The sequence below is a fragment of the Leptonychotes weddellii genome, chromosome 11, assembly GCF_054177405.1.
Source record: "Leptonychotes weddellii isolate Sample4059 chromosome 11, ASM5417740v2, whole genome shotgun sequence".
Lineage (NCBI taxonomy): Eukaryota > Metazoa > Chordata > Mammalia > Carnivora > Phocidae > Leptonychotes > Leptonychotes weddellii.
This window is the reverse complement of record NC_138379.1, coordinates 90,841,950-90,860,684: the sequence shown is the minus strand read 5'-3', so window position 1 is coordinate 90,860,684 and position 18,735 is coordinate 90,841,950. Positions and strand designations below refer to the sequence as shown.

At 41.0% G+C, this 18,735-nt stretch overlaps 1 protein-coding gene across 1 annotated transcript in view; it reads right to left on the bottom strand.

Moving 5' to 3' along the window:
- The window catches only part of ALKBH8 (alkB homolog 8, tRNA methyltransferase), a 34,600-nt gene that overhangs the window by 1,595 nt on the left and 14,270 nt on the right, over positions 1 to 18,735 (bottom strand). Inside the window, exons 6-8 of the mRNA XM_081797370.1 lie at positions 18,207 to 18,311; positions 17,011 to 17,081; positions 2,132 to 2,251 (exon numbers count right to left, since the gene is read on the bottom strand). Coding sequence (XP_081653496.1) covers positions 2,132 to 2,251; positions 17,011 to 17,081; positions 18,207 to 18,311 — 296 coding nt within the window. The remainder of the gene's footprint in view (positions 1 to 2,131; positions 2,252 to 17,010; positions 17,082 to 18,206; positions 18,312 to 18,735) is intronic.

Below are 18,735 nucleotides of genomic sequence, written 5' to 3'. Positions count from 1 at the left end.
CGTCCCCACACAATATTCTTTGAACAAGAAAATAACGTGATCGGGGGCAACTGGGTGGCTCGGCCGGTTAAGCTTCAGTGAAGCATCTGTCTGCCTCTTAAGTTTAAGTGTACTCTTAAGTTTAAATGTACCGATAGTAAAAATGCTTAAACTTAAAAAAAGAAAATGTGAATAGTCTCAATTCTAGAAATACCTGAAACCACTGGATCGCCTCACCATTTTCATTTACTGTAAGTGAAAATATTTTAGAGGCCATCGAAAAAAATCAGGTAACTTTAAGCCTCACTGCACAAAATCAGGCCATCAGTTTTTATGGCTCACATTCAGGACACGTTACCGAATCATTTACATGTTCATTTCCTTTATTTCTTAAAATGCATCAGTTAAAATCTCCAAGCAGGACATTATTAGTAAGTACAGAACTCAGCAGTATTTTCAGTAGACTGTATGTAAATTTTAGTAGTTCGATGTTTCTCCTCTAAAGGCTAAAGCTATGCTCTTGCCGAAAGTGCATAACTCATCTCTTTGAGATGAGATTCCATCAAACAAACTCAAATTGAGGGCCATTCTATAAAACAACTGGCCCCCTTAAAAAGGCCAACATCCAGAAAGACAAAGAGAAGTTGAGGAATTGTTTCCAAGTAAAGACCACTGAAGAGAGCTGACAACTAATCAGTGTCATAGACGGGAGTCCTGGGTCAGAGAGAAAAGTGTACTACAAACCACTAACAAAGATTCTCTGCTTGACCAAACTTTAGTCTGACTCCCCTGAGCCCAACTCGCCCCATCCTGGGGCATGTCCGACAAGAGCCCCACTTTAGCAAGAATCCCACCGAGTCGGCTTAACCAGAATCCCCCACTACCCACATCTGATCCTCCTTGACAACCGACCAAACTCCTCACTGCCCAGCTGTCCCCCAGCTGATGTCTACGCAGCAGGAATCCTACGGTCCTTGGCCAGAAGCCACCCCTCCCACCCCACCCCATCGCTATGCTTCCACTGGGGTTCTTCCAGCCACCGGCACTGCCCCACGCCCAGCTCCTCGGCTGTCTACCCCGACTTCTCCTGTGGTGTTTGGGATCCAGCCCAGTTCTATACTGACATCCCTATTCTCCTACTGCGACAGTCCCTGAGTAAAGTGTGGGTTCACGCCCACACTGCTGGCAATCTTCAACAGCACTATGCTATGAGGTACAACTAGCAAACCTGAAGATGGTTGTGTAAGAATATTTTATCAATGCTGATGTTTCTGAATTTGAGTTGCACTACAGTTCTGTAGCGCAGGGGTTGGCAAACTTTTTCTGTAACAGGGCCAAATAGTAAACGTTTTAGGCAAAAAAGGCCACATACAGTTTCTGTCACATATTCTCTGATGTTTTTGTTTTTTACAACTCTTTAAAAATGTAAAAACCAAAACAACAATCATAATCATAATAATCATAAACACATTTTTTAAAATACAAATAAAAATGTAAAAACCATTCTTGGCTCAAGAGCTGCACAAAACAGGCTAAGGGCTGAATTTGGCTAATAAGCCATGGTTTGCCAACCCCTGATATAACGAATATCCTTGCTCTCAGGAAATATGCAATGAAGGATGTAAGAGTGAAGGATCACGATGTCTGCAACTGACTCTCAAATGATTCATCAATGATAATAATAATGATAACATATGAGAACAATAAAATACATGGTCAAATGTTCACAACTGGTAAATCTGGGTGAAGGGAGTTCATTATACCATGCTTGCAACTCTCCATTAAACTTGAATTTCATCAAAATAAAAGCCTACTATTTACCATCAAAAGGGCACAGATGTCCGTGGGGGTTGAAACCTGGACACCTCAATGTGCGGACATGGGACACAATTCTGGTGGCTCAAGCAGGAGAGAATGAGAGCTCTCACAAAGCAAGAGATATTCTTTTTTTTTTTTAAAGATTTTATTTATTTGAGACAGAGAGAATGAGAGGGAGGAGGGTCAGAGGGAGAAGCAGACTCCCTGCCGAGCAGGGAGCCCGATGCGGGACTCGATCCCGGGACTCCAGGATCATGACCTGAGCTGAAGGCAGTCGCTTAACCGACTGAGCCACCCAGGCGCCCAAGCAAGAGATATTCTGTCACCAAGGTCATTTCGATACGTACCCATGTGTCCAGAGGTATCTCGATTCTCCGGTCATCACCAGCAAACTCCGACGAGGCAACATGACTGGCACCGTGACACCATCTGGGTGCTTAAAGTCCATGACAATCTTGAAGGAAAGACGAAAGCATAAAGATGAATCCAAAACGTAATGTATTCCAAGGACAAGAATGATGAATTGATTCTGGCGATCCTTCTAGGTTAATAGAAATTAAAACATGATAATGCTTATAGAAGAGGGCTTAACCAGAATCCCCCACTACCCACATCTGATCCTCCTTGACAACCGACCAAACTCCTCACTGCCCAGCTGTCCCCGGGGTCCTCAAACTTCAGAGCACATAAAAATCAACTGAATGGGGCGCCTGAGTGGCTCAGTCAGTTAAGCGTCCACCTCTTGATTTTGGCTCAGGTCATGATCTCAGGGTCCTGGGACTGAGGCCCACAATGGGCTCTGCGCTCGGCACGGAGTCTTCTTGAGATTCTCTCTCTCCCTCTGCCCCTCCTCCTGTACTCTCTCTCTCTAAAATAATAAATAAAATAAATGCTTAAAAAAAATCAACTGAATGACTAAAAAACATACTTCATCCACAGATTCAAACTCAGCAGGCCTAGGATGAGGCTCAAGAGTCTGCATTTGTAACAATCGCCCCAGGAAATTATGATGCAGGTGGTTTGAGGACCACACATACAATGCAAAACACTAGGGCAGGGGTCAAATGCTAGGACGTGGAGCTGAAACACTCATATCCTGAGTCTTCCATGTGCTAGCCACATGACCCAGGACAAGCCACTTAACCCCTCTGTGCCTCAGCATCCTCAGCCCCTTACCCCTCTGGTAACCAACCAGAGGCTGGTTACATGAGTTAAATATACAACGGTTATAAATCACAGTATCTGACACACAATACAAAAAACAGCAGCTATAATTACTCATAGTATATTAAAAATTAATGAATAACCCCCCCAACAACCACTAGATGCCTATTCTCATATAACCCATTTTGCCTTTAAAGTCACTCAACATTTTGGATATTAAAGGCTAATTTATAGGAGATAATCAAAGAACAAAGGAACATTTTCAGCAACTCTTCCTAAGTTGTGCTCAAATATTATTATGGATAACAACCTATAAAGATACAACATCCAAGAAACTGTTTTGGTCCTCAGGAACCTAAACACCAAAGAGTTCAGTCTAAATGCAGCAGCAGCTGACAAATGTGAATTCAAAAGGCATGCCACAGGGCTAAAAAATGTTTTTTAAGTGAACAAATCAATCCACTTGAAAAATAAATACAACAACCAAGTATCAGTGGGATGAGCAGACTTTAGTATCTTCGTTTTTTTGTTGTTTTTTTTTTTTAAGATTTTATTTGACAGAGAGAGACACAGCGAGAGAGGGAACACAAGCAGGGGGAGTGGGAGAGGGAGAAGCAGGCCTCCCGCCGAGCAGGGAGCCCGATGCGGGACTCGATCCCAGGACCCTGGGACCATGACCCGAGCCGAAGGCAGACGCTTAACGACTGAGCCACCCAGGCGCCCCCTTTTTCATCTTTTTCTATATGAAAATTTTCATACTGAAAAGTTGGAGAGAGGGGAGAAAAACCCACTGTGACCCATTTTTAAACCAATACATACAGGTTTCACTTTTCTGAAGAAACACTAAGGTCTACATAGGAAATAATGAGCACATTTATTAATTATTTTATTAGAGAAAATCATTTGTGGCTTAAGGGAATGAAAACTGTTGATGGGAAAACACTCTGAGAGACTAGACTCCAGTTTATTCTTTAGACAAATATTTATTTTTCACTGTCTGAGAGATCACAAGCCACAATGTTGAGCGAGGGACACAACCTTGCCCACCCAGAGGTTACAGTTTCTGGCTAATTAACATTCAACATGTGTGACAAATATACAGCACGTATTTACTTGTGAAATTCAAACACATTTCCTCCCATCAACAGAAAGCAATGATTTTTAAATAGGGAAATCTCAGTTTAAACAAATGATTAGAACTAACAAGACAAGTATGAACGTGACACTAATTAATTTGGAAATACTTGTCCTGAATACAGAAGCCAAGTTTCAAGGAAGAAAAATACACTACCAACTAAGCCAAATATTATGGAACTTAGGTTAGAAAATATATACAATACTTATTATTACCCTTGATGACCATTACTAGTTTGCTAGAGACGCTCACAGAACTCAGGAAAACAGTTTACTCACTGTTGACCAGTTTATTATAAAATGATATGATAGAGGATACAGACGAACATCCAGATGGAAGAGATGCATATGGCAGGGATGTGAGAAGGGGCGCAGAGCGTCCCTGACCTCTGTGGGTGCGTCCCTCTCCTAGGACTGCCACATGTTCGTTCATCAACCTGGAAGCTCTCTGAACTCCATACTATTGGGATTCTTATGGAGGCCTCATCACATAGGCATGATCAATCATTACCTCCATTTCCAGCCCCAATCCCATCTGGAGAATAGGGACAGGACTGAAAGTTCCAAGCTTCTAAGCACGGCTTGGTCTTTCTGGTGACCAGCACTCATCCAGGAGCCCACCAAGAGTCATCTCGTTAGAACAAAAGACACTGCCATCCCCAGGATATTCCCAGGGATTCAGGTACTCTGTGTCAGGAGCCCAGGTGAATGACCAAGCATAAGAACAAAAAATGCTCCTACTACTCCTATCGCTTAGGAAATTTACAAGTGTTTCAGGGGTTCTGTGCCAGGAACTGGGGAAAAAGACCAATATATATGTTTTCTATTACCTCACAGGTATCTAATGTGAGAGTACAGTTTTTTTTTAGTTTAAGAAAGTAATTTTTACTTATAAAATTAAATGTATATTTTCGATGAAAACTAAATTTTTCTTAAAACAGTCCATCATAAAATATTGTCCCTATCATTATATTTATTTTTTAAAAGATTTTTATTTATTTGTCAGAGAGAGAGAAAGAGAGAGCACAAGCAGGGGGAGCGGCAGAGACAGAGGGAGAAGCAGGCTCCCCGCTGAGCAAGGAGCCGGATGCGGGACTCAATCCCAGGACCCGGGATCAATGACCTGAGCTGAAGGCAGACGCTTAACCAGCTGAGCCACCCAGGCATCCCTCACTATCATCATATTTAAAGTATCTTTATCTTAACTAAACAACGCTTAAGACCAAAAAAAAAAAAAAGGAAAAAAAAAAGAGAAAAGAAGATTTTTTTAAAAATTCACAAAGGATTCACAATCAATAAGGTCCCCTGCAACTCCTGAATCATTCTGCCATGGGACAGCTTTGTTCCACAAGACCTTTTTTCCAATTACTCTTTTTGGTTTTACCTATTTTCCTTATTTTCCGAGATGGCAGAGTCAATAAAGATCAAGGTCCCAGTAAGCTTGTGGGGCATGACTAAGGATAATATTCAGTTCAAAGCAAGCAAACAAAAAATCTTAGACTTTCTGATCTTACAAAACCTTTGCGCACCCAAAGTACAATTGAGTGAAAACCCCAGACACAGCCATCACTCTATCACTCAAGTGAAGAGAAGATTCATGACAGGAAAGTACATAAAATAAACAGATCTCCGCGTCCGCTAAACAGGAAGATGGAGAGTACACTGCTCCTGGGAACACTCCGGATAAGAACACAAACTCAACGTGGACCCTTACTGGTTTGAAAGGGGCTGAGATGGTTAGCCTTCTGAAACCCTAAAGGGCGTATACACAAGAGACAACACGATGTGAAGCAGGACGTGTGATTCACAGAGAATGACGAATGCCGGAAGGGTGGAGGAAAGTACGTCACAGCCGAGAAGGGGGCAGGAGAGACAGAGGCCCACGTGTCTCCCACAGCCTGCCGAATATAAATCTTCTGTAGTTGCACTGATGTTCTCACTGGACCCAAAGGTACTAAGAATTTGCTTTTTATTGGAAACAGCAAACAGGTGATTCCACAGGCTTCCTCACGGCCATGTCTACCATGTTTGGACAAGCGGGAAAGGAGAGAAGGAGACACACTCACGATTGCACGTGGACAAGACTGAAGCTACAAACTATTGACAAAGAAATACGGGTATGTCAAAAATGCCTGTTTACATCCTCTCCTTGGATCACAAATACAGAATCCCAGCATATCACCAGATCATTAGTCCACTTGGGGGAGACAAGGAACTGAAGACATTTTTAGTAAACCAAATACAATTTTCTGTCTCTCTACAAAAAAATGACACACCTAGACGTCTACTTTGCCTAGCTGAGAAGTAGCTGGAAGAGAAGCCTGCTGACATGCCGTATTATGCCGGGGCAGAGGACCTAATAGGAATTTTGTCTGGAACACGCTGGAGACCAGCAGCTGATGTCAATGACCTTTCAATCTCCTCCCATATAAGCCTGCTCAGTTTCCATTCCTTGAGGCAAGTTAAAATCAAAGACTGAAACCAACCTGTTTCCCTTCCTTGACTCCTATTAGCAAGATATGTTTCCAAACAACAACAAAAACAGGAGCCTTGAAATTTGCTAAATGTCTTGAAAACTGGAATCTCAAGATTACCAAGTCTTGTGAAACTCTAAGGAAAGAAACAATGGCAGGAACAAGACCCAGGGCCTCTCATTTGAAAATCACTGAAAGAAACCAAACTCTACTCCCTCCTTCTGCAGCCAGGAGCAATATTATAAAGGACAGGTCTCCGTAGTCTTGTCAGGAGGGGGAAACTCTTGCACATGTGAACATAAAGATGGTGCTCTAGGGCAGAGCAAAGTGGTCCCTCAGCCGGGACACGCAGGAGGGAAATGCTACTATAGCCCAAACGCATGGCTTCTCGCTGCCGCCAGAGAGGGTGCGAGAAGCAGAGCGTCATCTGAAGTTTCTGGTGTGAAAACCTCCCCAGCTGGTCAGGTACCATGTATGCATTTAGCATACATACCTGGGAACCTGTCTGCAGTACTACGCATGTGAAGCAAGCAAAATGAGGCTAAAATTTTAAAAGAAAACACCACAAACAAATCTACTTTATAGCATATGTCAGCAAATCCCACCTTTGAATACAACACTGCCTTCAGAGCCAGGTCTCAGCTGCTGAATGAATAGAAGCTGCCATCTCTACATCTCCACCCCCAAATACACGATTTTGAACTGTTTTATCTGACCGAGCTCAAGCTCAATGTAAAACAAGAGGAGGCATTTTTTAATTTAATGGTCGAAACACATTTGCAAAAGGCACAAAAGAGAGCAAAGGAGACCTTGCATAACAGAAAAATAAGCGTGAAAAAGAAAAAATGCTAAATTGGAGAAACTTTAGCCACCACTGAATATCCCATACTATAAACGCTTAGCTTAAACACCTATAATACAAGGGCGCCTGGGTGGCTCAGTCAGTTGAGCGTCTGCGTTCGGCTCAGGTCACGATCTCAGGGTCCTGGGATCGAGCCCCACATCAGGCTCTGTGCTCAGCAGGGAGCCTGCTTCTCCCTCTGCCCCTCCCCCTGCTCATGCTCCCTCTGTCTCTCTCTCAAATAAATAAAATCTTAAAAAAAAAAAGCCTATAATATAATCATGCTTATGTATCTGCACTGAGACCACCTGCTTTCAGCTTTCATTTATCACACTGTGGCTTCATTCCTCTGCAGGGACTGTGAAGTGAAAATCCACGTCATCCAAAATCAGACTCCAAAAACAAGAGTCAATCACAAACCACTTCAGTAAAATTAAGTTTTATTTTATATATGACAAAGCTCCAAAGGTAATGAAACATTTTAGCTTTAAAAAAACATTTTTTGAGATTTTATCCTTATTTACTTGCTAGATTCTGTCTAGCAGATTATACTCAACAAGTATTTTTGGTTTTGTTTTTTTTTTTAAAGATTTTATTTATTTATTTGAGACAGAATGAGAGAGAGAGAGAGCACATGAGAGGGGAGAGGGTCAGAGGGAGAAGCAGACTCCCCGCCGAGCGGGGAGCCCGACATGGGACTCGATCCTGGGACTCCAGGATCATGACCTGAGCCGAAGGCAGTCGCTTAACCGACTGAGCCACCCAGGCGCCCTCAACAAGTATTTTTGAATGAATAAATTCATCATAAACAATTTATGTGAAAAGAACAGGGTAATGTACCTTACATTTTTGGACAGAAGGCTTCCTAAATTCCATTTATTTATTTTCTGAGCTTTCCTCCTTAAACAAAATAAATCAACAGATTCATATACACAGATAACCAAAATGAGACAGCTAAAGTCAATAGTTAAGAGTGTATCTCTGGCCCTAGATTACTCCTCATAAAGAAAAACTCATTTAGGATAGTACTTTCCTTAGGTACCATAATGAGGTATCACCTCATCACTCTTAAAATGGCTACTATCAAAAGAAAGAAAGAAAGAGAGAGAGGGAGGGAGGGAGGGAGGAAGGGAATGGCACAAGTGTTGAAAATGTGGAGAAAGGAGAACCCTCGTGCATTGTTGGTGGGAATGCAAGCTGGTGCAGCCACTCTGGAAAACAGTATGGAGGTTCCTCAAAAGAAACTAAAAACAGAAGTACCCTATGATCCAGCAATTCCACTTCTGGGTATTTACCCAAAGGAAATGAAAGCACTAACTCAAAAAGATACCTGCACCCCCATGTTCACTGCAGCATTATCTACAACGGCCAAGACATGGAAATGACCTAAGCGTCCATTGATAGATGAACGGACAAAGAAGTCGTGGTGTTTATACAGAAGAGAGTATTATTCAGCCATTAAAAAAAAGGAAATCCTGCCATTTGCAACAACATGGATGAACCTGGAGGGCATCATGCTAAGTGAAATAAGTCAGACAGAGACAGACATGCCATATGATCTCACTTATATGTGGAATCTAAGAATAGAAAACACCAAACTCCTAGATCCAGAGAACAGGCTGGTGGTTGCCAAAGGCAGGGAGTGCAGGGTAGGTGAAATGGGTGAGCAACCCTCCAGTTATAAAACAAATAAATCCTGGGGATGCAAGGTACAGCATGATAACTGTACTTACTAACAGTATAGTGTATATTTGAAAGTTGCTGAGAGGTCTTAAAAGCTCTCATCATAAGGGGGAAAAAGTTGTAATCATGCGTAGGGACAGATGCTAACTAGACTTACTGTGGTGATCATTTTGCAATATAGACATGTATCAAGTCATTATGTTATACACCTGACACTAGTACAATGTTATATGTCAATTATATCTCAATTACAAAAAAAAAAAACAACCTAGGAGATATACACCAAAAAAGAAAAGAAAAAACAAACAAAAAGCCCACCTCATTGCTGGTGGTAATGATCATAGTAACACTAGTGTTGACAGTGGGAGTGGAAGCTACAGTAGCTGCTGTCATTATTAAATTCTTCTCAATTCTGTTTAACAAATAAAATTCAAGAACTATATGCCAACTTCAAACTTCAACAGAAAGCACAGAAATGAGGTGATTTCTCCACGGTCCATTAGGAGTTACCAATAGGGATGAGCTAGAACCCAACTCTTCCAATGTGTCCATGCCGGATCAAGTCCCAGTGCAAACGTCTAAGGGTCTGGACACAACACGCAGAGACTTTCACTTTCTTGGTTCCTAGCGCGGCGCTGGAGCATTTAATTGAATGGTGATTACAACTGCCCCAGCACCCACATTATTTCATGTCTACTTATTCTGGGAAAGATTACTATGAAATCCTACCGTCTTTGAAGTTGATACTCTACAGACTGAGCCTTTCAGCATTTTCTAACTCAAAATCCTAGATAAATATCATAATTGTCTGTGAGCTTTCTATAAATACAGAAAACCGGCCTTCATCCCAGGCATTCTGAATCAGAACAAACCACAGTACCTGCTCTGGAAAAAGCCAGTCTAGCAGGGAGAATGGAAACAAACCACGGGGACCTCAAATATGCAACTATAAGATACAGGCTAAGAAACAAAGATTCTTATCATGTTTACAGATATAAACGCCAAGCTTGAAAATCTCAGCAGAGAACTGGACATGACTTAAAGACATCGTAAATCTGAAGAAAAACCATGCAGATACTCTAAAACAGAAAAATACCATGACTGAAATGAGGCCATCGATGACTGGATTTAGCAGCAAATCAGACGTGGCTGAGAAGAGAATTAGTGACAGAAGAAACCGTCTGGAGTGGAGAGAGTAAATACACCAAACACAGAAGAGAGAGTAAGCAAAACAGTCTACAGAAAACAGGCAGATGGAGAATGGAACAGAGACAAAATCTACAGGGATAATGGCTGAGTTTTCCAAAACTGATGGAAAAAAAAAAATCTACAGGTTCAAGACACCCCATAAAAATCCCAAGAATAAATAAACCCATCAGAATAAGCAGGATAATCAGGCACATCAAAATGAAACTACAGAAAACAAAAGATAAAGAAAAAAAATCTTAAAAGAAGCCAGAGAAAGAAACAAAGGTCACCTTCAAAGGTCACAAGAGCAATACTGGGAGCCAGAAGAAAGTAAATGAAATCTTTCATGCGCGAAAAGAAAGTAACCACCAGCCTGGAATTCTGTCCCCGGTGAAAGTACCCCTGAAGGATGAAGGTGAAATGAAGACAAAAATAACAGAGTGGCCAGCAGCAGACCTGGACTAAAGGGAATGTAAAGGGTGCTGTATTATACAACAGGAAAATGATCCCAGATGGAAAGTGTGACATAAAATAATGAAGAGCAAAGAAAATAGTAAGTATGTCTAAGTGAACACTGACTGTAAGCGCCAAAGAAGTATCTAAAAAAAATTAAGAGAATTCAAACACACAATAATAATGAGATATAAATTATCAGGGAGTAACGGAGTTTAAGAGTCCTGAAGTTCTTATACTATTCAGCAAAAAAGATACCAAATAAGCTTAGACTCTGAATGCATCTCAGGTAATTATGTTGACTGAAAGAAGCCATACAGCAAAGAGCATATCCTGTAACATGCCCCTATAAAAGACTCTGGAAAATACTTGTGATCTAAGGTGCTGAGGAACAGGAGGAGATAAGGAAACTTCTGGGGATGATGGACACGTCCGTCATCTTGAAAGTCATGAGTGTCTATTTTAATATGTGCAGCTTACTGCATGACAATTATGCCACTAGGAGCTGTTCTTAAAAGAAAATTTGGGGGATTTGGTTAAAACAGTACTTGAAAGCAAAATTCACAATCATAAAAATGTATGTCAAGACTATTTCCCAGGTTCTTGGGGCACCTGGGTGTCTCAGTCGGTTATGCATCTGCCTTAGGCTCAGGTCCCAGGGTCCTGGGATCGAGCCCCACATGGGGCTCCCTGCTCAGCGGGGAGTCTGTTTCTTCCTCTCCCTCTGCCCCTCCTCCCAGCTCATGCTCTCTCGCTCTTTCTCTCTCTCTCATAAATAAAATCTTAAAAAAAAAAAGAATATTTCCCAGGTTCTAAATTGATCCATTGGTGGACAATTAAACAGAGCAGGAAACGCAGGAAGAGCAAAAGCTTGTTTTGTTTTGTAGGGGAGAATAGCAGTAGGTAGTAAATGGCTGAGGAGAAAGATGAGTTCAGGCGTAGAAAAAAGAAAATGTCTTTTAGAGAGTTGGATATTCAGGTCCAAAATCAGAGTTGGGGAGGAGGGAATCAAAGCTGGAAATATTTTTGTATCTCCCACATTGCTTGGGAAAATGCAGTCAGAGAAATAAAAGCTGTTTTAAGAGACGTCTATTTAACCAACTGATATACTCCGTTACTTCTGGAAGGTATATTCAAGCCCCAAATGTATGCTGATCACAGGCAACTGTCCAACACGTTCATGCATTTCTGCTCTCACCACCTGAGCTACATGCTTAACAAGTCAAGCACACTTATTTTGCAATTACTTAATTTAATGATACATTATGTAAACCAATGAAATTGACATAGGAAAGATAGGATTTTTTTCTCTATACATTAGGTTGAATGCTGCTGACAAACAGTACAAGTGAACAAAATAATGAATTGTTGTAACAGATGTGATAATTCAACAATAAAATCTTGGAAATACAAACATCAAAACATAAAACCCTACACTCAGATGTCACAGATAACTTCAAGCTTTTGCTTCACCTTAAAGAAATGAAAACTGGAAAGACAAGGCAGACTGTGGACCCTCCCAGAAAGAAGGGCCCTACATCAAAATACTGGTGAGTGAATTTATATGTAGGTTAAAACAAAGTGTTTGCAGCATGTATGTATCTTTTATTATATTATCCCCAAATTTAAGTGACTTCTCAATTAACAGCCATGCATCTCCTAAACAGGCCTCTATTGTAGCTTTCTGCACTCCCTGATAAATTTTATTCTAGTTCTACATACCTGGAGTGATACAATGTTGCTGTCTTGCTACAAAGTAAATGTATAAATTCTACCTGAAAAGATAAAAGAATTGGTACTTGGAAGGCTCCAAATACAACAAAACGTTCTATTTCATGATGTCACGCTGTGAAACAGATTGTTTTTAGCAGATTACTGGCCCCGGAACAGGCCTCTTTGCCGTCCTCCTTATTGTAAGGGCAGCGTGGATACTGCTACATATAAAGGACAGGAGGACGCTCTAAGAATTGTCAGCAGACTCTCATTTGCCCCATTTACACAAAAGGGGATTTGAGTCTCCAAGAGATCTTGAAAGATAAGAAAATTAAACAAAAATTGGCATCTTCAGAACATAAGTTAGTAGGGGAAATGTTTAAGTGAAAACAGAATTCAATGTACAAAGAAATACACGACCAAGTAAGGTAAAGCATTTACTTCTGGCCCACAAACTGGCAGACCCACTGGTCCACATTAGTTCTGAATGTTAGGGACACTCTGGATAAAAAGGAAAATGAAGACGTGGCCCAATACACCCCCATCAGTATACACAGCCATACCACAGCTATGGATGGATGCAAAGCGCCCCTGCACCCACACCCACACCCAGAACGGGGGAGAAATATAAGCCCACTTGGAGAGCAGATCATCATCCTTTCGATGCTGAGGGCACTACAGAGATGATGGAAAACATCACAAATAAGTTTTAAGGGACAGAAAAGGGAGAAAGGAGCTACACAGCAGACACAATTTATTTGGCAGAACTTTACAAAATGTAAATATTCCAAGGACTCACAGAAGTCTGGGGCCTAGAACCAAGATAAAAATAAGAAGAAACTGCTTGGCTTCTGAGGCTATAAATGTTGCTTATGTAGACACATTCTGACGGCTGAATTTGAGGTTAAAGATGAGGTCAGGATGCTGAGGGTGTAGATTGTATTAGTTGTTTCAAGCCCCATAAAGAAAGTGTCTTTGTTTTCTTCCCCCAATTTGTGCTGAGGATCAGAAAATAAGGAAATATTTGTCTGTTAAAGCAACATGCTCCTAAAAGAGAAGTACCCTTTGAGTCACTCCTGACATACAGGAAGTGATGAGAATCACTCCAGCATCAGAACATCTCTGGGGCAAACTACACGGAGTTTGGAAAAAACCAAAGAATCTACAAAACTACTCAGCTGGCAACAAAGAAAGTGGGTCGCTCGAGACATTTCACAAAAAATTTTTCCTCAATACCTCGTATTTCAGAAGATCAAGCTGGACTCAGTAACTATTTGCTAAAAGCATGATCCTGGAGCGAGAACAGGTAATATAACGAAAGATGGAGCCCTGTGGCAGGCATTCAATAGACAAAGTCTTCCTTAACCAAATACCCAACTGCCCAGCCCACTCAGTTGCAAAAATAATCATGATAAAAAATATTTACTGATAAACTGACTTCTTATAAAATTCGTACTTCTCCAAATACCTCTGTGTTTAATACCAGCAGGTATCCGTACTGTGGTAACCCTTTGGTCAGTCTTTCTGTGAATTTTGATGTAATGTATATTAACTTTGTAGGGTGACAGAAGGTAACCAGATCTCTTATGGTGATCATTTTGTAATGTATATAAATTTCAAATCACTACCTTACACCTGAAATCAATATAATATTGTATGTCAATTATACTCAATAAAAAAAATTAGAGGAGTTCTCATAAATTTTCTAGGAAAAGGAAGCAAGTAAAGAGTTAAGTATAATCTCAAGGATTTTACCTAAGGAGAAACAAACAAAACAAACACTAAAAACAATGGTGCCACTGACAAATTATTACAATGGAATGGAAGCTGGGGTAGATACTACAGTAAATTTCTTACAGCAATTAAGGATGTCAAGCATGAGGGAATAAAGAAAAAGGGACAGAAGTCTGGGAGCCAGGTTCTAGGTCTGGGGCAAAGAGCCAGGAGAGAGTGCAAGCAACTACACAGTGACAGGCGCAAGGTGGGTAAATGCAAGAAGAAAAGGTGAAAGCCATCTTTATGGGGACCACCAGAAACCTTATTTTGAGGCCATGGGAATGTGACCTTCCCTCTGTTACAGAAGTGAAACCTTCCAGGAAGGGACCAAAGAAGCAGCTTACCTTAGTAAGTCCCTACACCCATGAACTGCTCTGAGTTAGAAAACAGTTCACATACGTTAAGTCACAATCCTTCGGCCAGGCAAGAGCTAATATTAATCCCATTTTACATATGAAACAAAGGGCTCCAAATATAGCCAACTTTTTAAACAGCATGATACCCTTACATGTTTAGTAAATACCTTTTCCAAAATTACAGATTAGCTACCTGTCAAAAACATTCTTTTACAATAAAATCTATTGTTCTTGTCCTAAGTTGCAACATGCATGCTTTTCTGTATTACCAAGGCAGCTTTAACCATGAACCCCATCATTCAAATTGGCAGCTAAAAATTATGTGCCTTCAGAGACACCAAGTGGAGGTGACAATTGCAGCAGATAATCAGTGCAGGTAAAGGGCACTGTTTTCCCTTCTTTACGATTTTCAATTGTGGAGGAACATTTAGTCCCACTCCTCCTATTTCCCTAGGGGGGGCAGAAATTTCCACAGGAGTGAGAGTATAGGAATAACATACCTGGCTTTTCTCCACTCCTTCACTTCTTTTCTTTTTTAATTTTTTTTTTTTTTTTTTAGGGAGAGAGCATGCGGACGACCAGGGGGAGGGGCAGAGGGAGAAGAGGGAGAGAATCTCCCCCAGACTCGCCACTGAGTGTGGAGCCCAACCCGGGGCTCAATCTCACAACCCCGAATGAGATCATGACCTAGGCTGAAATCGAGGGTTGGTCACTGAACCTACCGAGCCACCCAGGTGCCCCTCCACTCCTTCACTTCTAACTCTCCAGGAGGAAGGGCATGGCTCAGGCCAGTGGCTAGCCTGGGGCACATTTTCTTGGCAGAGCTCTTCCCTCTCTTTTTCAGATCTAGCTGGTTTGCAGAACCTAATAAATGCTCCTTCCGTCCGATGTTAGAGCGGAAGAACCTGCCTCTACGAGGAAGGTTTCCAGCTGTCTGGCTGCATCAGTGACAAGGACAGCATGTCACTTTAATTCAGAGGTGAAGTATTAACACAACCACTTGGCTACAGATCTAAAGCCATGCTCTCCCGTGTTTTCTCAGTAGTAAAGTTGACACTCTGATCTCCAGTTATGTCTCCTTTCTCAGCTGGTTACACAGTTGAGAGGAAAAGACAAGGATGTTCTTTACTGATCCCCTAAAGCCACAAGCCAGGATAAGAGGTAAAATAAAAATAAGCCAGACAGAGAAGAGCTCTTGCTTTTTCCTATCCGTCCTCATTATTTTATTTTATAAAGCATTTAATAAAAATCCACACATGTGAGTGATAAGATGGTTCCGTCTCATAAAACAGCACTAATTCTCTCGTCACAGCCTCAACATGATCACACAGAATTCAGTACCGGTTAAAAAGCCAAAGCACTAAAAACCTAATGATGGGAAGTATACAAATGCAAAACAAAACAACCTAGTAAACAGTATTTGCCTCCAGGAACAAGATCAGATTTTGAAGCAACCTCTAGTTAGATTAGATGACCTGATATTTTAAAGGTTCTTCTGGACTTAAAATTCTGATTTCTAACTAAAATTCTACCTGCAGTATGCACCCATCACTTTAAATCATGCTTTTTCTATCTTCTTGAGCAGGTCAAGCAGAGTGCAGCTATACAAACAAGTCGATGAATAAACATGAACCTCGTATTCTTCATCTGTAAAAATGAGGGTATTACCCTGTACTGCTCAGAGTTTCTGAAGGGATTGGATCGGGTGATATATGTGAAAAAGTATCAAAATTCTGGAAAGACATATTTTTTGTGTTCCTTTTTCTGTGGCCCGCAGCCACCATCCTTCACCACTAGATGGCAATGCTGCACAAGTCAGGAGGGTAGTCTGGCTTGTCTTCACCAGCTATTAGCGAAATGCATAAAAAAATATGTAAAAAACAGGGGTTTCCCTACCATCTGATCAGCTGATGGATAAAACTTCAGACACCCGTAAGAAGACGCTGTGATAATTTTACATTCTATAAGAAATGAAAGTACTGGGCGCCTGGGTGGCTCAGTCGTTGAGCGTCTGCCTTCAGCTCGGGTCATGGTCCCGGGGCCCTGGGATCGAGCCCCGCATCGGGCTCCCTGCTCTGCGGGAAGCCTGCTTCTCCCTCTCCCTCTCCCCCTGCTTCTCCCTCTCCCTCTCCCCCTGCTTCTCCCTCTTCCTCTCCCCCTCCCTCTCCCCCTGCTTCTCCCCCTCCCGCTCCCCCTGCTTCTCCCCCTCCCGCTCCCCCTGCTTGTGCTCCCTCTCTCACTGTGTCTCTCTCTGTCAAATAAATAAATAAAATCTTTAAAAAAACAAAGTTATAAGAAATGAAAGCACTAATATAGCACCTTTACTTCCCATGTTTAAATCCTAACTCATTTAATTAAGAAATCCCATGCAAACAGCATCGTATAAGGTAAGACAGTCGTTGATGGCTAATGAAAATGTGTGAACATTTACCTCTGACCCCAAACTGAGAGAAACAATCTCCTCCTCAAAAGCAGAATGTGTGTCAATATGAGCAGGAATACCTGGGATAGAAAATAAAGTAACAGGTCACTTCACTTTTCCTTTCAGTAGATTTAAGACACATGCGGCCTCACACTATACTGGGGAGAGCACTGTCTGGTGTTCTCAGGAAGGTACTGCAATTTTAGTTAAAAGGAAACATCTGGGGTGAATGTGACTACATAAAATCAAGCTAAACCTGAACTGAAAATATCTCCAGCTGGTGCTGAAGATCCACTGGCAGCCATTCTGAAACCAAGACGCAAGAGCCACGGCTTGCCTGAGGCACCTACCCAAGCCCAGCCCAAGAGAACATGCGACAGAGAAACACCAAAGTCACGTGGGCCCATGAACGTGGGATTCCCAGGTACATGCAGAACAAAAGCAAGAGCCAGGTGTGAAGACTAAGCATATCCCTCATTCAGATATGGCTTCCTCCATCAACTTCTCATCTACGTTAACTGAGCATCTCCCAAGGAAAAGAATTTGCTACGTGGTAAGAGCATGTAAAGCAGGTAGGACACATCCCTGTCCTCAGGGAGCACACAGACCAACAGAAAGACTGACAGCTAAATATGTAATTACAATACATTATGATAAGAGCAGGAAAAAACCCAAAACCCCACGATGTCTGCCACTGATAAAATCCTTACGATCATTTCATTACTACAAATATCACATGAAGATGCTGCTACTAAGTGCAAAAAACTCAGGAGCCTAAAGATTTTTACTAACATATCATCCTAGAATTGTCTTCACATTCTCAGAGGAGAAAGAAGAACAAGACCATCCAACCAAGCAGCCTTCTTCTAGGTATCTGTAAATTATGTGGTTCTTCTACTACACGTGCCTCCTATGTCTTTGAAACAACCTCCTCCCTCTCTAAATGAAATGTTGAGAAGCAAACAAAAAAAAATCACAAACAGCAACTGTGTCAGTCTACTTATCTACACTCTGAGACACGAGTTCTTCAAGGGATTAACATGTAAATCTGCAAGGGATTAAAGTCAACACAGGTAACAAACATAAGCAAATTACTGCGAAGAGTTAATTTAAGCTAAAAAATCATATCTTTGATTTTAGGGAGTTAAAGAATCTACTCAGTTATGAAATATATGATTGCAGTGTGGAAATAAGAAAATACTCACCATGCCCAGGATCATACTGGTTAACAGTCAATTGGTCGGGTTTGTGTTTAATGAAACCTTCTTTCAACCACTTCTCCAGAATGCTATCCCAAATGTCAGGAAGACCTGATGTCAGTAATCATAAAGATAAATCATTAAAATATTTACTTTGCATGTTTTACTCAAGAATAAAAAAAAGCCACTGTGAGAAAAATCACACAGCTTTTAGTTTAGCAGTCAAGGTCTAAATGTAACAATAAACCCATAAGACAAAACAATAAAAACAAAACCTTCAGAATCTTTTGAAGTTATTTTATTGATTTTAATCAAACAAAATATCCAAAAGAAAAATTTTGCTCACAATTCTGGCACTTTGTAAAACAGCAATAAAACTATAAAATTTACTCTTACATGCTGGAAATTAGCCTGACCACTCTTTCTTGTTATTTAAAATTATTCCACTTTTTAAGATTAAATTTAAATTTAATTTACTTATTTTCTAAATCATTTCCTTTTATTTTTTTAAATTTTCTTTTTATTTATTTATTTA